At 35.5% G+C, this 23,019-nt stretch overlaps 1 protein-coding gene across 4 annotated transcripts; it reads right to left on the bottom strand.

Moving 5' to 3' along the window:
- Positions 1–5,606: 5,606 nt before the first annotated feature.
- Positions 5,607–22,951, bottom strand: LOC110102274 (LRR receptor-like serine/threonine-protein kinase ERECTA). Of its 4 annotated transcripts, none has more exons than XM_020830540.2 (28): positions 22,391–22,951; positions 22,150–22,318; positions 14,039–14,177; positions 13,883–13,954; positions 13,715–13,786; positions 13,569–13,640; positions 13,418–13,489; positions 13,267–13,338; positions 12,846–12,917; positions 12,651–12,722; positions 12,498–12,566; positions 12,336–12,407; positions 11,906–11,977; positions 11,278–11,349; positions 11,130–11,201; positions 10,957–11,028; positions 10,796–10,867; positions 10,578–10,649; positions 10,421–10,492; positions 10,278–10,349; positions 10,092–10,163; positions 9,934–10,002; positions 9,790–9,861; positions 9,395–9,477; positions 9,149–9,274; positions 8,405–8,752; positions 7,814–8,184; positions 5,607–6,241 (listed from the first exon to the last, which is right to left on the bottom strand). In XM_020830540.2, the coding sequence occupies exons 2-28, from the start codon at positions 22,238–22,240 to the stop codon at positions 5,873–5,875; spliced, it is 2,961 nt and encodes a 986-aa protein (XP_020686199.1). In that variant the 5' UTR covers positions 22,241–22,318; positions 22,391–22,951; the 3' UTR covers positions 5,607–5,872. The 4 variants fall into 4 exon arrangements, with proteins under 4 accessions (XP_020686199.1, XP_028557189.1, XP_020686200.1 ...); XM_028701356.1 differs by having other exon boundaries at positions 22,150–22,296; XM_020830541.2 differs by having other exon boundaries at positions 22,399–22,951.
- Between the last annotated feature and the right edge of the window lie 68 nt (positions 22,952–23,019).

The following is a 23,019-nucleotide window of genomic DNA, read 5'->3' as shown; positions in this document are numbered from 1 at the left end:
TATTAGCAATTTCATTTGTGACAATGGAATGAATGCTGAACAAATGGATTAATTATTATGTGTGGACGCCGAACGTCGTCCGGAAACCAACCAGAATGCGCCACATCACCCTTTCGCTCCGTACTGTAGCTTGGTACTGCTGATGTGGCATATTTTGATTGGTCTTCGAAAGACGTTTTGCATCTAGACTCACAGAATAATTTCTCGTGACCTGATGAGTTCCATTTGTAGTTGATTAGCCATATTTTAGGAGTTTAGCTATGAACTGAAAAAAATTTGACTAAGGAGTTCCTCGATCTATTTATGAACAATAACCTCATTATAGAGCTCATTTAAGATGTGATGTTATGTCTTTTACAAGGCATGATGGCTCAAGAACATGATAGTTATAAATTTGATGATGTGGTTGCTTAAATTTTGATGATAAGCTTGTTTAAAGTTTAATGGGTTCAACTTTGTATAAAAACATATCAATTAGATTTTTTTTTCATTTCAATTGTATTTCAGGGAAATATTTAGAATAATGTTTTAATTTTTTTATATAGCTATCGTGGAAATTAGAAATATCTCATTTGTTTAATATAGGTAGAATTCGGTGTAGAGAAGACAATACGTAGAAATTTGACTTTTTGTAGTAAAAATGTTCAGAATAAAGCATTCAATAAATTGTTAAAAGTTATATGATAAAAATATTATAAAATTTGTGAAAAATGCATTTTTCTTTATATTTTTTTACATAAGTGTTATAATTAAAGTTAGATATAAGAGTTCAAAAGTTTACCTATTAAATTTCTAGCATGCTTGACGAATAAAACACGAGCTTTAGCCATCGGATTCTTACTTTCTATTTATCTCTTCTCTTCCTCTTCTTTTCCTTCCCTATTTTTTCTCGTGCAAGGTGGTTGGTGCGAGGATCAAAATGAATTAAGATATTTTATATTAAGAAATCTTCATTTTCGTCCAACACTGTTGCCTTCAATAAAACATTATAGATGCTCTCTCAAATCCAAGAGTTGAGCACTACGGCAGCACCACCCAAAGTCACAGTGCTCCATCAAACCCTCTTCTCAATCAAAGAGCTCAATGTAATAGTATCGATTTTCCTAGCGCCACGGCGCTTCCATTATAATTTTTAGTGACTTGCATTTTATCTTTCCTATGTCAAATCCTTCTCTTATTTGGGATGAATTAAGCACAGTAAAACTCACAAATTTCTAGCTAAATCAAAATTAAATAAACATTCATTATATTTTACATTAATTACTAAAGTTCTGAAACAGTTGGTGTTACATAAAATTATAGAAATTTTGGCATGATTAATATAGATGTTAGCAAATTGCCAAATTTAGCCAGGATGTTTTTTGTTAAGGGGGGTTTAGGACCTTAGGTTGCTGGCAATACAATACCAGAAGCCAGTATGTCATTCGTATAGAGGAGGTAAGAATCTTGGAATTGATAGAATAATTAATAACTTTTAATAATTAGAAACTCTTAGCTCACTCTACAATTCTTTTATTATTAGGCAATGCTTCATTGAATTTGACCTTCATATATTCATCTTTGTCTTAAATTATACCAAATCATTTTTTGTTATAGACAATTATGTCTTTTCAATATTAATAAAGACCCAGTAAAAGCTCAAAATAGTCCACCCAGTATTGATATTTACTCAAATTAGTTCCAAAATTTCACATTGTCTAATTTAGTCCCCCGACTATAAAAAATTGTCCAATTTGATCCCTCGCTTAGATTTGTCCACTATAAGCCCCGGAGACAAAATATGAGACTGAATTAGGTGAGGTAGAAGTTGTGAGCAAGGCAACCTGCTGTGGGAGGCTACGAGCGAGACTACGTGCTTCGAATTGAAATCCAGAGTCGGGTGCTGCTGCTAGCCAGACAATGCGGCACGAGCGATTTGGCATGCTTCGACATCCATACCTTGCTTCTGCGAGCAACTATGAGCGATCATGATGAGCTACAATATCGTGAGACGAAGATGGTGAGCAATGTATGACAACCACAAGGAGATGGAGACACAACTAGGTTTGTTGTTTATCTTTTAAAATCAAGCTTAAACACAGCTAGGTTTGTCGTATGATCTATTTATCTGCTTAGAGCCCTCTTAAGATTCGATTGTCTAGATTAGTTTCTAAAGTGTAAATTAAATTGGGTTATATTCACCAACATCATGAGACGAAGATGGTGAGCAATGTATGACATCCACAAGGAGATGGAGACACAACTAGGTTTGTTGTTTATCTTTTAAAATCAAGCTTAAACACAGCTAGGTTTGTTGTATGATCTATTTATCTGCTTAGAGCCCTCTTAAGATTCAACTGTCTAGATTAGTTTCTAAAGTGTAAATTAAATTGGGGCAGAACTATTTAACAAAGCATACTGAATTCACAACTATTTAAGTCGTTTAACAGATCATATCAAATTCACAGCTATTTAACACAACTGTGTATGCAATCATTGAAGGTTTAGGCACTGAAATGGAGGGTAAATATATAGTTAGTATTTTATGTCATTTCTTTATTGTTGTTTGATCTATGTATCTGCTTAGAGGCCTCTTGAGGTTTAATTGTTTAAAATAGTTTACGGTGCATGATTATGGGCCAAGTTGGGTGTATTGCAACAATCCAAAGATATGAAAATCATTTTAAAATGAAAAATATGAAAATCTGTTATTTATGTATGAAGTGGAGTACAACGGTGTTGTGCAAGGTAGTGCTCCAGCACTTGCATGAGAGCACGACGACGCCAGAAAATACAATTGCGGTGTTTGTGTCTATGTCCTATAGTAATTCTAAAATTGACATGCAGCACTACGGTGGTGGGTTGGAGCACTGGGGTGCTAGGCCACTAACATTATTTTTATATATTTTTAATATAAATATCCCTACCGCCCTTCCTCGCTTTCTCACTCAGTGTTGCCTTGCCCTGAGAAGAAATCGAAGAAAAAGGCGATGGGAAGAGAGAGAAAGTTCATTGGGGCTTTTTGGTTCGTTATTCCTTTAATGAAAATTATTCTATTCGTAGTAAGTAATTATTCTCTTACTTATGTTTTCAATCATTTTAATTTCTATGAATTTATCTCTCCTAAATTAGCCAAAAATGCATTGTCTTTTGGTTCCATAACCTTTCACTGCGTAACTTTTGATACGTTATAGATTTGATTGTTCTGAACGATTTGATAGAAATTTATTATATTTTCACCGATTAAATATGCGTATAGGAATTTTTTTATAAAATGTGTAGGAAAAAGGCATATTGCAAACGGGTTGAAATGATGCACTATAATTTAACTTGATAATAGTGAAATATAATATGCGTTGAAATGATTGGCATGGGTGATATGTATTGGAATGTGATACCGATCTGACTGAAAAGATGTATTGTAGTGATATTGCTCTTATAGAAAATTATATACTCATTGATATCAAATAATCGATATGATAACCTCATGTGATACCTTTAAGATCAACGTGATCCACTAACAAGAGTCAATGGATGGGAGTCATAAGGGATGAATGATTGGGAGTCATAAATGCAAGAATAAGATACCTTCAAGATATCCTCAATTGAATATTTGATACATATAATACTAATTAATGATTACTTATACGAATTATTACTAATACTTATTACTGTCTACTGATCATTGATATTAATTATTATGTTAATATTGTAAAGATATTGGTATTTAAACGATAATAGTATGGATGACCATACTAATACCTCAATGATAAGAGTATTGATAATCGTATTAATACCTCAACAATATGAGTACATATAGTGTTGATACATGATAAGAGTATATATATATATATTACAATTATTTGAACAATGATATGATTGACTTATTGATAAGATAAAACGAATGCTACAATTTAGAATAATTGAATAATAAAAATAGAATGGTTGATTAACTGACAAAACGAGATGCGATGTGTGATAGAATGATTGATTGATTGATATAGGTGAATGATGCAGATAGTATCATAGATTTTTCTTATATGGTTTATAACATATTGTCTCTTTTTCATTGCATTTATTTTAGTTATTTGCAGGGACTTCATGCTTATTATGTGATTTAAATGATTTCATATAAGAAGCATGCAGTTTGAGGTTATATTTGCAATGATGAAAGCATTATTTTTATTTAACTCTTTGATTTATGTATTCTTTTGTGGCCAACATGACTATTATATATATTATTTTGAGCTCTGGTTATAACATGTAATTATGGGTTATAATAATGTGAATTATGTTTCTATGATTATTTATTTCCTTTGATGCAATAATTTAGCTATGGATGTCTAATTGATTAGATTGTAAATAAATGGATATTTATTGTTAATGAAATAATAAACATAATAAAGAAGAAGAAAATTCTTTCACTTAAGATCTCGGAGTGTAACATCCATAATCATGTAAAAAATTTGTATATGTTATGTTGACTTATTTACTTTCTTTATTATTATCTTTCATATTTAATTTTGAAGTTAACATTAATTTTTATTTTAGACTCTAAAACAAAATAAAATCAATTTTAAATTGAGGAACTAAATAGAGACAATATGAAACTCTAAAACTAAATTGTACATTTATCAATATTCTCATCTTTATTTTGTAAAAGTACAAATTAATTATCTAACAAAAAAATTGCATTCAGTAGATCTTTATTACAAGTTACCAATTTTATTTTGCAAAAGTTATGTAATTTTTATAAATCTATATTTCAGTACTCTTTCTCACAACTTCATTAAAAGATTCATAAATATGATTCATCAATATATTATCACAATAAATAATTTTTTTATTGTTTCTTAAAATATTTTTTTAATATAAAAATTTTATTTTTTATATAAGAAAATTCCTTTAAAAAACAATAAAAAAACCGCCTCAAACAAAATCAACCCTAATTTACACTCTGCAATCACCGCTGCCATAGAAAGCGACCTTACAAGCCCACCGATACCTCCATCAATTTACTAGCTCAGATTTCATCTTCATTTATTGATCTTTAATGGTTGGGCCCAAAATTGACAACTGAGCATAGAACTTAGCTTTTGTTTGATTTACAGCTCTTGACAACATTTTTAAAATCAAACCAGATCAATCAGCTTCTGTTTGATTGTTAGTCAAGGCAACATTTTTATCCACATGCCTACATGATTATCTGCAAAATACAGCTCAACAAACCAACAAAACTGAACATCAATGGTAGACATTTAATCTAACTGAAGTTTCAATAAGCTCTCATTCTTACGAGAAATTATTCTGTGCGGACAACGATAGCTCTGTACCCATAAGCGAATCAAAGCACGCCACAGAACTCAATATGCAACGGTTAAACAACCACTATACACAATAAGACAAAAGGTACACAACCTTAATACACAGCAAGGAGGTGACATAACGTACTCTGATTTGACTCCAGACGACATACAATGACCGCACAAAATAATTAATTCATTCTTACGAAACTCTGTTGACAGAAATCTAGCTTCCAGTTTCATACTCACATTCTTTTTTTTTTCTAATTATGCTACTGCTATTTGATTTCAATTCCCCAAAAAAGCCGAAATTTTACAAACTCAAAATTCAAGCATATATATATTTCATCATTTCTGACGTTCACATAGCAAAGTTCCTTGAATTCAATCTCCTACAGAAAGCATGGAAAAGGTATCCTTATGACAAAAATGATTAAAGATTTTGATTGCCAAACAGAAAGAGAGCCAACTCCCCTAAGTTGATTTTCAAAAGAAAACTCCCCTTAGTTTCACAGGAAACCAAAAAAAGGCAGAACTTTGCAACTTCCATTTCTACATTTGATTCTGATGTGAATTTTTTAAGATCACTATCACTCGCTGTTATGAGAAATTACCTCACCAAACTTGAGAAAGAGCTGGGCATCAGAGGAACTGAAAGAAGTACAAGTAAGAGCAGATGTTTTCTGAAACCCTGAATACCCATTCATGTAGCTTGGCATTGTCGATGGAAGTGGAGGTGAAGGAAGCAGCTGCTTCGTTGATGAAGAAAGGTTTGGTTTAGCAAGAAAGTTTAGTAACCGAACCACTTCATGCATTGTCGGCCGGTCCGAGGGCTGCTTTTTGGTGCAGAGGAGAGCTAACTGGAACACTTTCTTTACAGGGCCGAGATCACTGCAGGTGGCTGAAATTTCCGGTTCAACTGTTTCCATTACTGCATCGTTTACTGCCTTCGATAATATCTGTTGCAAAAACAAAAAAAAAGTATGTAAATAGAATACAATGGCTATGAGAATGCACTATTTTAGATGAGGGTCTCCCCAATCACAAACAGAAGTATCACTTTATGAGAATGCACTAGCAAACAGATAATGGCAGATTATTTCATTCATATAAGCTCCTATAACAGGCAACCAGTTTAGCTAAAATATAGAATTACAAAAGCTAATGAAGTTAATGGCCCGAGCTCAGATGTTTTTTCAGCTTCAAAATAATGCGACTCAAAAGGAATATGGTCCAAATCTCCACATTTCAGTTTATTGAGAAAGCAATCCATTTTGTAGGGATGATCAGTTTTTATTTCACAGCTCACTTAACATGTTAAAATACACTGAAAATGACAAATGATGTTATTTTTGTGTGGATTCTGATTATATTATCAATCGAGTTGTATTGCTGCCTTGGACTTCATTTCCATTGATCAAGCTCGTTGGACGGTTGCAGGGGTAATAATCTTCAATTCTTCATGCTTGGTTTTTAGGTGCTTCACAGCAGAAAAAAAATAAAAAAATTCCCCCTACAACCGTACAATGTTGTGGTGTTGTATAGTTTGCTTGGAAACAGACAAACCGGAGCACTGCAATGCTATCAAAAAGACAGAAGATAGAGTTGAGCGCCGCAACGTTACAATGTGGGCTGGTAGTTTTCTTACTCATTTTTCTTGAAGGGTTGTGTCCCTTGGTGGTTTTAATTGAGTCTCTTTGTTTTGTTTGTATGATAACGGTGCAAGGGTGAAGAAAGATAAGAAGAGAGTGAAAGATAAGAAAAATCTGTATTATTTCCCTCAAATTTCATTGTGAATTTCTTGGTATGGTGTGTCTCCGTTATTTTTTCTCAATTTCGAATTTTCTCACATTAAATCCTGATGTTGTTTATTTTCGCTAATTTTTTTAGAGGTCCTATCAAGTCTTTTGTACGTTAAATTCATTGTATGGTAAATATTAAAATCCCATTTCAAATTTTCTTTTTATGTGTTTATTAAATTTATATTCTTCAAATACTTTCGAAACATAAGTGGCTACTTCTAAGGGGAGAATACTTGCAACAAGGCGAGGCTTCATTCTTCCTTTAGGGTGATTTTTCTCATTGTCCTTGTCTTCCAAATTTTCCAGTCATTGACTTTGCATGCTAATATGACTGAAATTTTATAAAGATATATGTCAGATTCTCCTTTTAAACATTGTTGCTAATCCTTTATGCTTATCTTTGTTTATCATCTCAAATTTTAAATTTTGATTGATTGCCTCATTATCTTTTGGACTGAATAATTGTGCATGTTATCCATACATTAAAATTAATTGCCGAACATATGAGTACTTTATATATTTTCATCTTACATCTCATCCTAATTAGCATTATAAACCCTACACCCTTAACCATCCAACATCAAAATAGTTGTCCGATGAAATATTACTTGAGCTCTCTAGTCCTTAAAATTACATGCAAAGTAACCAACAATGTAATTGTCAAAAAAATAATAAAAAAAAATAGAAAGAAACTATAATATGATTATTAATCAAGAGGTAAGTCGTTACCAGTTGATGCAAGTTGCATTCTTCATCGACCGCCTTCTTGCCTGTGAGGAGTTCAAGTAGGACGATGCCATAGCTATAGACATCAGACTTCTCATTAAGCCGAGAAGTTCGAGCATATTCGGGGTCAATGTAGCCTATGGTTCCCATCACATACGTCGAGGTATGGGCTTTGTTCACACAAAGGAATTTTGCAATGCCAAAATCAGTGAGATGAGCCTCAAAATCTTTGTCCAATAGTATGTTAGAGGACTTCACATCTCTATGAATGATCCGGGGGCTGCAGTCATGGTGTAGATAAGCCAGACCTTCTGCTGCTCCCAGGGCAATTTTTAGTCGAGTCTCCCAATCGAGCTTTTTCTTCTTCAAAGATCCTTTTAGTAAGAAACGAGATAACAAATTTAGCTAGTTTTGATAGTAAAACAACTCATGATCACTTAAAAAGTGCTCATTTAATGAATGAAAACAAGTCAGAATCACTTAAAGTGCTCATTTAATGATTGATACAGACTGAAAAAGTAATAATCTTGATTTCACTCATCCAATGTGTCAAAATAAAATTATTCAATGAGTCAGAAATGTGCCAAATATTACCATGGAGAAGATCCCAGAGGCTCCCATTCTCCATGTAATCATAAAAGAGTAGATTGCCAAATGGTGAAAGAGAGTATCCTTGTAAGCTGACTAAATTTCGGTGTTTGATGCTTCCAAGTGTCTCCAACTCTGTGTCAAATTCCTTAAGGTATTGAGGATAGTGTGAGTAAATCCTCTTGATGGCTACTGGCCTGCAGTTCTTAAGCACACACTTGTAAACAGTGCTTGATGCACCATATCCAATGATATACTTCTCACTCAAATTCTCAGTCATTCTCATTATGTCATCATAGACATGTAGAGCCATATTCATGTGTAAGATCACAAGCTTAGGTGACGCATTGGTAACTGCATAAAAAATGAATATTAACTTTGATCATGGAAATAATATATTACAACCTAAATTTTGAGAAGAAATGTCTTTAGACATGAAGAACAGTAAGCAAAATTCAAAGAATTAGGTTCCTGTTCACGTAGGGCATACAGAGGCATTAATGTACGCCGACAAAAAACATGGTTCGTGATTGCGGCACATGACCGGCTCGAGAAAATGAGATGCTAGCCCTTCCTTCTCCACCTCTGTTTAAGGCTTCGTTTGGAACAACTTTCTTATTGCTTCTTGAATTTTTAGTACATAAAATTTCCTTTTTATACAAGAAAGCTGATTTAAGAAGCAACAAAAAAGCTATCTCAAACAAAGCCTAAATGAACACAAAATAATAAATGACAGTTGAGAAAGATTACCTGGTTTTTGTGGATAATCAGGAAAAGTTGGAGGTTTGTGTGGCCTGCATGCTGCAACTAAAATCAACAGAAGAATGACAAGAGCTCCCAAAGCAATTCCCAAAATGGCAGCTTTGGAAATTGTGGCTGCAAATAATATATTAACAGACAAAATATCATAGCTCAAATTCCATGCATTGGAAAACAGAAGCCCCTAACAGTAATTAGGTTTAAATTGAAGGACTAAAAAAATAACAAAAAACAGACCTTGTTTAGCTCTCACAGATGGATTGGCTGAATCACATTGAGAACCAAGCCAGTAACCACACAGACCAGGGTTGCCTATAAAGCTGTAAACCCAATAAAAAATAAGATTTCAATAAGAACCCCTTCAAATTAAAAACATAATAATTAAATGGTACTGAACCATCAATCATGATAAAAGGTATAAACCCAAACAAATAATTGATAAGTTAAGGCTTTGGTTGGAACAGCTTTTTTACTGCTTCTTAAAACATCTTTCTAGTACAAAAATTTAAACTTTTATACTAAAAAGCTCGTTTAAGAAACAGCAAGTAAGCCATCAAATAAATTTCAAACGAAGCTCAAGTCGTTGAGAAATAAAAGCTACAGAACAATGGAGAAATTCCAAGAGATCACACCTTTCAGGAGAGAAGCGCGATAAGTTGTTCATGTTTGGTATATCACCAACAAATTTGTTGTATGAAACATTGCTGTTTACAATTGTTGATACGATTAAATTTCTTCAGTAAAAGCTTAAAACCAAAATTCTATTCTCAACTTACAGAACAGAAAGACTAGGACAATTGGTTAGGCACATTATGCCGCCAGATAAATTGTTGTTTTCTACTCTTCTGCAGAGATATAGAATCAAAGATTAATATATTATTTACAAATGCCTTCTACTTATCTACTTTACTACTGCATAAATGACGAGGATTACAATAGCATGAGGTTTTGAAGCAATCCAAACTCCTGGGGTATCTGGCCTGAGAGCTGATTTCTAGATAAGTCACTGCATTAAAATCCAGTAGTTTTAAAGGAAACAAGAATTAGAAGAGGAACGTTAATCACATTAAATAAATAAAATAGAAGCATTATAATTTTTTACTTTCTACAGAGTTCTTACATCTCCATGATACTTCGCAAGTTTCCGAACTCTGGAGGAAGGTAACCAAATAAATGATTATTGCTCAAATTCCTAAATAAGGTTGAGAAATTATTAGAAGGGAGTAGAAAGGTAAGGCATGAAAATATGATTATATAACCCACAGTTTAAGAAGATGTTCTAGATCACCAATGGAGGAATGAATAGGGCCACTGATCATGTTAGATGATATATCACTGCATGAAAGTATATACCATCAGAAGGACCAAAACATTTATCATCCTTTTCATAAATAAGCCTTCAAAGTTCATTGATCCTTACAGCGTATCTAAATTCCCAATTCTTGAAAGTTCAATAGGAATTGGACCTTTCAGATTGTTTGCAGATAGATTCCTGTCATAGACATATAATAATTATAAAAAAATGCTAAATTCAAATATTACTTGGTTTATCTGATGCACATAAAGTCTTAAGAAAAATTGATTGATCAGAGTTAAAAGTCACTTCAATAAATGAATATAAGGAACATGTTAACTCACAAATATGTCATACTATCAAGGTTTTTAAAAGTCCGTGGAATGGTACCATTCAACTTGTTTCCATGTGCATTACTGTAAAAAGATGAATTAGTAGTAGATAACTCACACACAAGAAGAATTCGTAACTACATGAACAACTGCGATTAAAAGATAATACTCACAGGCTATTAAGATTCACACATGAGCTCAAATTATCAGGAATAGTCCCTTCAAGATAATTGTTCGCAATATTCCTAAATCATTAATTTCATTATTCTTTTCCATTCTTGGTGCAAAGATGACATGAAAAATTAAGCATCTAGACCAAAAAAATCGAATTTAGGCAAGATCATACAAGTCAAATAAGTCTGTTAGCTTCCCAAGCTCGGGTGGTATACTCCCTGTAAGCTGGTTGTCATTTAACTCCCTGCATGACTGTAAAATTTCAGATAGAAACTTATAACAAAATTTCAAAACAGCAACTCTTCACAGTTACCACTTACAAGTAATGAAGCATCGTCATGTTACCAAGCTCAGGTGGTATAGGTCCAGTCAATCTGTTGCCTTGCAAATACCTGGATGATCAGTAATGTCATTTAACACCCAACAGAATTGTCAATCACTAATGAAAAAATAGGATAGATTCCATAATTATTTCATGAGATTGGTTCTTTCACTTGATTTCATTAACGGAAGTTACAGACAAAGAAATGGTAAGGCACAAGTAGCTATTGCCACATTTAATCCTTAAAAAAGGATAATATCCAAAGCAAAAATATTAAAAAGAGAACAAAATCCATCAAAAAGTGTATTGTTCATCAAAAACAAAGAAAAGGTCTTCAATTCATTTTCTCGGATTAATATAATTTAAATTTGCTCGTCTTTCTGAAATTTTCCACTATAAAACAAGTAGTTGAACCTGATATACACAACTGTGGCTGCAACACATTAAACTACTATATTTAATTTCAGTTGCTAATGTAAAAGATGATAACTCAAATGTGATGAATATGCAAGTAACAATTTAGTCAATGAATTCGATATACAAGCAAAGTCGAGAGCTTTCATTTAAAAATTTATCTTGGATACTTCAGCTTGTAGCATGATATGTTCATAAAATTGTAAACTTACAGCTTCTCTGTATATGTTAAGTTGCCCAAAATAGGAGGGATTGGTCCACTTAGAAGATTACAACTTAAGTCTCTGCAGCATAAAAAAAAACAGATATTCTATCATGTATCCAGGATAATGTTCATCATTAATAGACTCACAAAAGTATAGCAAATTAGAAAATCAAGTAACTTAACTGAAGTTAACATTGAAGTCTCAGGCTTCGTTTGGGGCGGCTTTCTTGCCTCTTCTTAAAGCAGCTTTTTAGTACAAAAATTAGAAGTTTTATACTAAAATGTTGTTTTAAGAAGCAATAAAAAAGCCGTCCCAAACGAAGCCTCGTACTCTTAAGGATAAAAAAACATTGAACCTTCTTTCTTTGATGAAAACAAGGAAAAAGGAATTTGAAAAAACACAAAAAACTAAAAGATCAAGAGAATGTATGACTTACAATACAGCCAGAGCCTGCATAAGACCAATAACAGAAGGAATAGATCCAGTAAACTTATTGTTTTGCAATGACCTGGTGTAAGAATGCAAATAAATACTTCAGTAAGTATCCGCATATCTAACTACTAGGAAGTAGAGAAAGCCTTTGAGAATAATCACATACAAAGTAGCAACTTGCAAAAATCCTATGTTGAAGGGAATTTCTCCAGAGAATTGATTGTACGAAAGATCCCTATAATAAAGCATATATTTGGAGTAAGATTCTATAGTTAAACAGCTCATTAGAAGTAAGATGAAAGGGAATTGGAGTCCTTACAAAACTTGAAAACTTGTACAGTTTCCTATGCTTTCAGGTATAGTCCCCTTCAAACTGTTGTTCTTCACATCACTAAAAGATAAAGTATTCAAACATAAAATTCATTAGAGAAATATGCGGGATAGAGTGATGTAATAATGATAATCAAGTCTTGCTTATTTCCACTATATTTAGCCTTAGGGATGGGATACTTACAAATACCAAAGCCCGGTCAACTGACACATATCAGGAGATAGGCTTCCCTCCAGATTGTTTCCTCGCAATCCCCTGGAAAAAAAATGTGAATCAATAAACATACACAAAATAGTTATAAATTCCAAGACTGGTGTTCCCCAAAACCTGCATTGGCATAATTCACAACAACTTCACTAAAAGGAAATCATCCATTACAGTGCACACTGTGCAGGGAGCCCATTCATCCCCGCACACTAAGGCTTCATTTGGGACGATTTTATATTTTTAGTATAATAATTAAAAAAATTTGTACTATAAAGCTGCTTTAAGAAGCAATGAAAAAGCCATCCCAAATGAAGCCTAAATATGCACAGCTGCAGATTTTCCATTTTGCACGTGTTAAGAGTTCTTCCCATATTCTAGACCAGGAAATGCCACTCACAGGTATTGCAATACTTCATTCCAATAAATAAGCCTGGGTATCTCCCCACTCAATTTATTCTGAGCCAAGTCCCTGTAACAGTAACAAGTAATAGAAGTTGGGCAAATTTTATGAGAACTGATCAGAATAAAGAAAGTGCTACGACGCATACAAAAATTTTAAATTTGGAATCTGTGAGAGCGTTGAAGGAATAGGACCAGTCAACTGATTGCTTTTCAAAATCCTGAAAAAAAAAACATGAAGCATTTACGTTACATAAAGACATAAAGAAGAGTCCATGGCATTTCAAATCAATGACTTACAAGCTTTCCAACTTCTTTAATTTTGATATTGAATAAGGTATATCCCCATTGATATTGTTAAATGACAAATCCCTGATGACAGAAAAAAAGGCCATAAGCTATAATCATAGTATATATGTTGAAAAGAAATGTAAATGAGGACTCACAATGTTTCTAATAAGGAACAATCACCAATCTCATCAGGGATTTGGCCCGAAAGTTGGTTCGATTTGAGGTCACTATTCAATCATAGAAAATGAATCAAGTTCCAGCTAAAGGTCAACAAGCCACAGAAATTTCAGATAATTCCGTAAAAAGTATCGATAAAACTATACAGTGTGACAAGGCTTCTGAGATTCCCTATTGCTGGTGAGATCTCCCCATCAAGATTTAAGCCAGAGAAATTGCTGAATTAAATTTAAAAAAAAAATTCAAAAGACCTCAATATCATTCAAAAGCTATTTCAGAAATGATAGAGAGGGTATTCTCACAGTGAAATAACTTCGAAGGTTATGTTGTCACAGGTTATCCCTCTCCAGAAGCAATAGTCTGAGGAAGCAGCACCAGTCCAATCATAGAGGATATCATCAACATTGCGGAACGACTTCTTGATTTCTACAAGCGTCAAACCTGAAAAGGAACGGACTCAAGAGCCATAAGCATAAAAATTTATGAAATCAGTAACTTTAGCCGATTTACACTAAGGCTTCGTTTGGGATGGCTTTTCACTGCTTCTTAAAGAGGCTATCTAGTACAAAAATTAAATTTTCTACTAAAAACAGCTTTAAGAACCAGTAAAAAAACCGTCCCAAACGAAGCCTAAATTGCATTGTGATGCTGATGTATTTGGTAGAAAAATCAAATACATTCATGAAACGGATATGTAATCGAATAGCTTGAAAGTTGATGTCACCCAAAATTCAAATTTAAGGGAACAAGGAATCTTCCTTTCTAAAAAAAAGGTTAAAGAACACAGTCATTGCTTTAACAATCAACTTCCACTTGAGATTAGCTTTAACAATCAACTTCCTTTTTTAGAGGGAATTGAGCTATGCCCGAGTTGAACTACATGACCAAATAAAGTAGCCCCCTCGTCGAAGAGGTCTCAACGGGCTACCAAAAACCAACTCAAAAAGGGAAACATGTAAACTTGTAAGTGTAAGAAAGATGAGAATGCATAAGAAAATAACTTGACTGGAATATGGGCAGACTGCAGAGGTCAAGAAAACCAACCATAGGTGATCCAAGTGATCATCAGATCACAAAGAACCTAACTAGTCCTCGTCATTTAAGCAAACAAACTAAAAAGCCAAAACTACAAAAATAACAATCAGAGATAAAAATTCAATTAAACAAAAAAACTCATTCAAAGCGGGCACCAAAAAGCAACCAAAATAGCCTTTCCCAATTACATAAAAGATTACTCAAACTATCCAATGAAAACAAAAATACGAAGGCAAAAGAAAAAAAGGGAAAACATGTAAACTTTTACATGTAAGTGATGTGAATGCATAGGCAAAATAACTAGACAAAGAATATAGGTAGAGGTGCATTTGTTCCAAGGAGAAATCACTAGTCAAAAAATAACTTACCATAGCCCAAATAAAAAAGAACTCATGAAGAGACACTTTTGACGAGACATGGTTGCAATAAGAAGGCAAGAGCACAAAACCAACAAAAGGTCAACTCAAATCCACCCTATGTGATCTAAGAAATTAATTCATAAGAATGGCGGATCACCCAAACAGAAAACAATTTATATTTCGACTTCTCAAAGCATGCCATCCCCCCCAAATGAGATCATTGTTACGCCCAGGCTAATGCTCAGGCCAGGCGGAAAACCAGGCCTAGCAGAAGATAGGAAAGAGGGGCCCAGCAGAAGATAGGAAAGAGGGGCCTTCAAGCCCCCTTGAGAGACCCAAAAAATATTTAATTAAATATATTATGAGGAGAAATAATGGGAAAGAGATTTAGGAAGATTTTAATTATAATTGGGTGAGAATTGATTTAGCAAAGAGATACAAATCAAATTTAAATTGAGAGGGGAATTAATTATAAAAAGGGGCTGGTTTAAAAGGAAAGTGGGAAGCCTGTTTAAGGCTAATTATATTGTATTTTCTATTTTATACCATGGATTTTCTGCTGTAGTTTTTCTTAAGAGTTTCCTGGTGGTGTCTAGGGCTTGTCAGAGAGCAAATCTACCTTCCAAATAGTAGATCAATTGTATTTTTTTTGTTATTTGTTGAAGGAGTAATAAAAATCAGCCCTCAAATTGTTTTCCAACAATTTCTTCTTTATTTTGTTGTTTTCGCTTCCAAAACCCATCAAATTGGTATCAGAGCGAGGTTTTGAAGAGATGGCATCATGGCAGTAAAGAAGGTCAATGCATTGGAAAGTGAATTCGAACAAATTACATACAGGATGGAGGAGAGGTTATCCACCATGGAAGGAAGGTTTTCAACCATACAAGCAGACCTTCGATTATTGAGGCTGAGGGGTTGAAGGAAACATTTGAGCAAGCATAAATAACAAAGGATTGAAGGCAGATCGAGAGAAGCAATATAAGGAGAGTTGCGGGAAGCTCTTACGGAAGTACCTCAACCTCATTAGCGTCGAGGACCTAGACGGTATCATTTTAGTGGGAGGCACCAAGGGAGAAGAACAGGAGAGCTCGTCCTAGGGCCAACTTCAAACGCCTTACAAAAATAGAGGTGCAGGACAAGAAAGCGAAAGGTCAATGTTTTCGTTGTAATGAGAAGTATGCACACTCCATGTCTTTTGTTGTGTGAAGAGGAAGAGAAATATAGTGAGGTCTTGGTGGAGGAAGTAGAAGAAGAAAGAGAACACCTTCACCTTGATGTGGCTAAAGTGTCCCTAAATTCTATGGGATTTGCTCTAAATCACGACATGAAGGTGAGGGGTCAAATCAAGGAGCATCCTGTGGTGATATTTGTCTATAGTGGGGTCATACATAACTTCTTCTCAAATCGGGTTGTGGACCAGTTGGGATTGAAGTTGGTGTACACAAGAAGCTTTGGAGTTGTGATGAGAACTAAAAATGTGGAGAGGAGTAGAGGGATTTGCAGGAAGGTGATGCTGACACTCCATGACATACAAATAGTGAAGGATTTTCTTTCCTTGGATTTGGGGAGCACAGGAGCACTTATTTTATCCTAGGGATGAAGTGGTTACAAATAATCGAAGAGACAAAGGAAAATTGGAAATCTCTAACAATAGAGATTTAGGTGGAGGGCAAGAAGGTCGTACTACGAGGACATGCTAGGCCATGCAGAACCACAATTTCACTAAAAACCATGGTCAAGGTGATCTAAGGAGCAGGACTAGACTACTTAGTTCAGCTATAGAGCCTGGAGGAGGTCCAAGCCTCAAAGCCGACGGAGGTTTCTAATGGTGTATAACAGTTCTGTAACAACTCTCTGAGATTTTTCAATTGCCTCGTAGATTACCACCACCCCAGGAGCACGAGCATGCCATTACCTTAAAGGAGGGAGCTTCTCCTATCGGTGCCAAATCATACCGATACTCGCAAATTCAAAAGAATGAGATAGAGAAGCTCATCAAAAAGATGCTTGAGGAAGGCATGTGAGCCCCTTTTTCAACCTTTCTTATTGGTAAGAAAGGATGATACTTAGAAGTTCTGTGTGGATTTTAAGATCCTAAATAAGGAAACTGTGTTGGACAAATTTTATATCCCCATGATCAAAGAGTTATTTGGAGCGATCATTTCCTCCAAAATTAACTTGAAGTTAGGATTGCCAGAACGAATTATCGGGTTCAACCCGAAATTGACCTAGGTCCAAAAGGGTTGGCCCTACCCGACTCGATTTTGTAAATGGCAGGAATTCTAACCCGGGTCAAGATTTATGACCCGAATCTAACACACACATGTTACCGGATTGACTCGACCCGATCTGGTTGATGAGCGATGCAGGAAAACTTGCAAATGACCAGTGCTGGTAGCTGAGTTGACTTGCAGACGAGAGCGAAAGGGCACTGAGTGTAAACGGTGCAGCAACGCGTGGAGATGCGGCAGCGGGCACAAGAGCGTCAGTGCGCAGGTGAGGCAAGGAGTGCAATACAAGGTTGGCAACACAAGAGGGCGCAGGAAATCGAACAGGTGCATGTGAGAATGCTAGACGGGGCGAGATTCAGGTCAATCCAATCCAAATTCAAGTCTTTGGGTTAACCCAAATCCTACCAAATTTTAAAAAGGGGTCGAGATATTGAACCTGAATCAGACTAGTTTGCCAAACAGGTTGACCCAAACCCATAATTTTTCAGGTTGAATTTGGGTCGGGTTTTAAGTGGGGTAAAATATTGACACCCCTACCTGAAGTCTGGATACCACCATATTAGAATGAAATCAAGAGATGTGCATAAGACAACTCTGAGAACTCATGAGATCATTACGAGTTTTTGTTGATGCCTTTCGGCCAGACCAATGGTTCAACCACCTTTCATTCCCATGAATCGGGTTTTTCAACCATACCTGAAAAAATTTGTTTTGATGTTGTTTTGATGACATACTGATCTATAATCGTATAGAGGCAGAGCATGTGGGCCACCTGAGGATTGTATTGGAGATTTTGAGAGAGCACTAACGATATGCCAACCTAAATAAATATTCTTTTAAATAGCCACGAATGTAGTACCTATAACAATGTGGTGAGCAAAGCAAGGGTAGCAACAAACCAGTCCAAGATTGAGACTATGCTAGACTGGCCTTCACATAAAAACATAAAGGAGTTGAGAGGGTTCTTAAGCCTCACTGAATACTATCAGAAATTCATGTGAGGGTATGGCACGATGACATAGCCACTGACAAGTATGGGAATGTTACTATGTCTCATCAGGAAAATCCCTCCAAAGGCCTCATCCCTTTTAAGAGAAGATCAGGAGACAATTCTCATCCTTCCCCCTTGAGGATAAGGTGCATCTTTGGGGGACAAGTATTGTTACACCCAAGTCAGGCAAAAGCCTTCTGCCCAATTCAGGACAATTGGGCCTAACAGAAGATAAGGAAGAGAGGGATTCAACTCCCCCCCCCCCTTGTGGGGCCCAAGAAAAAAAAACAACTATTATCAATATATCTCATTTTTTCTCCACATATGAAGCAAGCTCATAAGAACTGTCAGTCTGTATGGAATCTAAATGTGATGATCAATCGGGTTGTACAGCTACCTTGGATCTTAGTTCAATTTGTCCTGCTCGCTGGGGAGAGGGGGTAGGGTGTCCACCCCTTGCTTGGGTTAAACTTTTTTCGTATGTCCCGACGCTGTGTACCAGAGCACCCCAATGCTACAAATTTATTGGGAGGAATGACATAGAGCTTAGAACCACAATGCTCTAAATTCAACATCACAATGCTCTAAAGTCATCGTAACAGCGCTGTCAGAAGGACCAATGATAGAGGTCTGAGCGTCACAATGCTTCTAGACCAACCGGGTAGTTTTTCTCTTATTTTCTTAAGGGTGGCATCCATTGGTGTTGTTTACATGACTTTCTATTTCATTTTGTGTGAGATTGTTGTAAGAGTGAAGAGAAGCAAGGAAAGAGAGAGAAAAGAGACATTTGAACTTGTTTCTCCCAATTTTTATAGTGAATTTCATGGTGTGGTTTGGTTCCGTGATTTTTTTCCCTGATTCAATTTTTCCCCCATTAAATCCTATTTTCTTCCTATATTTGTTGCTTTCTATTTTTTATTTTGTGTTCATTGCGTGGTTTACATACACCACCAACAAAAACACCCAACAAAATCATTTGTTTTAAACAAATAATTAATACAAATATTCCAAGGTAGAGGCACTCACTTCAATCCATTTAAGTTTCACTTTTTAACTTCTAGGTTCTCTCATCATAGCCATCCTTCACATATAGCCTAGCTTGTTGCATATAGAGTTCTTCAAGAAAATCATTCAATAAGGCAAATTCAACATTATTTAAAAAATCTTCCATTGGTTTTGTACAACAATATATAATATCCATATAATAATTTTCTGGCATGATGACATAGCCACTGATAAGTATGGGAATGCTACTATGTCGCATCAGGAGAATCCCTCAACAGGCCTCATCCCTTTTAGGAGAAGATCAAGAGACAATTATCATTCTTCCCCCTTGAGGATAAGGTGCATCTTTGGGGGACAAGTATTGTTACACCCAGGTCAAGCAAAAGCCTTCTGCGCAATTCAGGACAATCGAGCCTAACAGAAGATAAGAAAGAGGGGGGTCAACCACCCCCCCCCCTTTTTGGGGCCCAAGAAAACAAAACAACTATTATCAATATATCTCAACTTTTCTCTACATAAAAAGCAAGCTCATAATAACTGTCAGTCTGTATGGAATCTAAATGAGATGATTAATCGGGTTGTACATCTACCTTGGATCTTAGTACAATTTGTCTTGCTCGCAGGAGGGAGGAGGGGGTAGGGTGTCCACCCCTTGCTTGGGTTAAACTTTTTTCGTACGTCCCGGTGCTGTGTACCAAAGCACCCCAATGCTACAAATTTATTGGGAGAAATGACTTAGAGCTTAGCACCGCAACGTTCTAAATTCGACATCACAACGCTCTAAAGTCATCGTTACAGTGCTGTCAGAAGAACCAATGATAGAGGTTTCAGCATCGCAATGCTTCTAGACCAACTAGACAGTTTTTCTCTTGTTTTCTTAAGGGTGGCATCCATTGATGTTGTTTACTTGACTTCCTATTTTATTTTGTGTGAGAATGGTGTAAGAGGTAAGAGAAGCAATGAAAGAGAAGAAAATAGACATTTGAACTTGTTTCTCCCAATTTTGAACCTAATTCAATTTTTCCCCCATTAAATCCTATTTTCTTCCTATATCTGTTGCTTTCTATTTTTTATTTTGTGTTCGTTGCATGGTTTACATACACTACCAACAAAAACACCCAACAAAATCATTTGTTTTAAACAAATAATTAATGTTAATATTCCAAGGTAGAGGCACTCACTTCAATCCATTTAAGTTTCACTTTTTAACTTCTAGGTTCTCTCATCATAGCCATCCTTCACATATAGCCTAGCTTGTTGCATATAGAGTTCTTCAAGAAAATCGTTCAATAAGGCAAATTCAACATTTATTTAAAAAATCTTCCATTGGTTTTGTACAACAATATATAATATCCATATAATAATTTTCACACATGCAACAAGAGCAAATACCTCATCATAATTGATACCCATTATTGCTTGTAGTATTTAGCCACCAATCTTGCCTTAAATTTTTCCACATCTCCATTAGTTTTCTTCTTAACTTTAAAAGCCAACTACACATCAATATCTTCATGCTTCCTAGAAGTGTGAGAAGTGCCAATTTCTCATTTTTCTATGAATTTGATGGTCTCATCCAAAAAAGTTCTATCCTTTACCAGATAAGTGATGTAATAAGAAATCGATTTTTAGAATAGCAACAAGACAAATGAGATTAAGCACATTAATTACATAATAAGATCTCTTGCAAACTTCAAGTTTTTGTTACCCCTTGAAATATCTTCCAAAGTTGCATGAAATGTGCGATGTAGGATCTTGCCCTTTGGTTGTGATCTTCTCTTCTATATGCAGTAATTAAATAGAATGTCCTACTTGCTTTTTCATGAACTTTGAATCCTCCTTAAGTTGGTAAGAAAGACCATTAGCATGAAACATAATGGCCATATTTCTTGTACTAACAATATTGGATCATTTAATTGCCATATATGTATTCTTCCCTGTCCATGTACTCCTCAAGGACTTCGATTTCTTTCATCATAATTATATCCTCCACATCGTTGATCATGTCCAGGGCATTTTCTTGGCCATGACCGTGATCTCTTTGGCTTTTTCCTCGTTTATGTTTTAAATTTTGTCTGCCTCCTTCAAGTAAATTTACCTTTGAAGAACTGCTCTTGCTTACTTTATTAGTAACGAACTTATAAACTCATCAATTTTCATGGTCTCAATCCTTTAAATCTTCAACATGTTGAAGTTGCTATGGAGTTGAACTTACAGTTAGTGTAAACTATACAGCATGAGAAGAAAATGAGCTATCCTATTTGAACTGAAAACAGAGTATTACCCTTGCTCTATATATTCAATTCATTACAGTAAAGGCGGGGTAAGGATAAGGTGTGATGCCTTAACCGCTCTACAGCCTAAACGTAGCAGAGCAACCAACCATTTCTTATCCGGCATCTATTCCTTTGTGGTCTGTTCATGAGATGGATGCCTTCTTTGATAAAAAAGATTAAAATTTCTGAAAGGGACAACGAAACAGAACAAACAGCTTCAATACTATAATAAACCAACCAAACAAAAATGATTGGAGGTAAGCAAGCAAAGCAAATTTTAAAAAAGACAACGCTTTTCCTATTTGCTTAAAAAATCAAAGTGTGGAGGATAGAATAGAGAGAAAGATCTATGGAGCCCCTATTAAAATACTAAATAAGATACAGTAGCAGAATAAGTAGTATTATTATAATGAAAACAAGAAGTAAATGGCGGCTCTGCACTAAGTCCGGAGTCCGGAAATATAAAATACCGAGGCAGAAATAAACAAAGAAGAAGTCGTAGCTCCGGCGACCCACCGTCGTTTCCACCGGTTATTCCGCCGCAGAAACAGAAACCCCACGCAAGAAACAGAGCCAGAACAAATGACAACGACCACCTCCTTCGCATTGCGTACAGCCACTAAACGCGCGCTTGGAAGCGTCGCAGCTTCAAAGCTCTGGAAGCTGGAGTCGCCTCTGGTTAAGACTGAGGAGAAGAACGGTCACACGCAGTTTGAGTGAGAAAGAAAGAAGAAGCGATGACTACGAAGAGATTTACTCGCATACTCGTATTGTCACATCGATGTGGCAGTGCCTTTTATCACAGGCCCATACAGCTAACCTGCAGCTACCAGCTACTTCCCGTCCCTGTAGCTACTTCTCCAACTAAAATGCATAACTTGCTGAGCTCCATTTTATCCCTCCAAAGATCCGACCTTTAAATGTCTCCTATCTTTCTAGCTGCAATATCTCTCTAACAATTCATTGCTCATCACCTTCCACTATAGACTTCTTCCGCATGAACTTAATAAGAGCTTCCTCTACTCCCGTAGACATGATTACTCACTTATTCTCCCTCACCATCAACTTTCTCTTACTAGAGGTATGCATTTCTCTCACTAAAAGTCTCTCTGTCTCTATAAAGGAAGAGCAGTTTGCAGTTGCAGGCATGGGGGTGGCAGAGGACAGACATTAGCCTTTTCAGCCTCGCTCTCCAAATGATATTAGATAATCTCACTCTCTTTTGCTTAATACTCAGCGGGTGCAAATTTATCAGTGTGGGTGTAAGCTTCAATAAAAAGGCGTGATCTTATCTGCAGATCTACCGAGGTGCGACGAAACGTGTGGGAAACGGTTCGCGTTACCAAGCTAGGAGGTAAAGATAAATAAGCATTTATTGTTCAGAAT

Source organism: Dendrobium catenatum, unplaced genomic scaffold (assembly GCF_001605985.2).
Source record: "Dendrobium catenatum unplaced genomic scaffold, ASM160598v2 fragScaff_scaffold_1679, whole genome shotgun sequence".
Classification (NCBI taxonomy): domain Eukaryota; kingdom Viridiplantae; phylum Streptophyta; class Magnoliopsida; order Asparagales; family Orchidaceae; genus Dendrobium; species Dendrobium catenatum.
The sequence above is the reverse complement of the archived record's forward strand: the minus strand, read 5'-3'. Positions and strand labels throughout refer to the sequence as shown.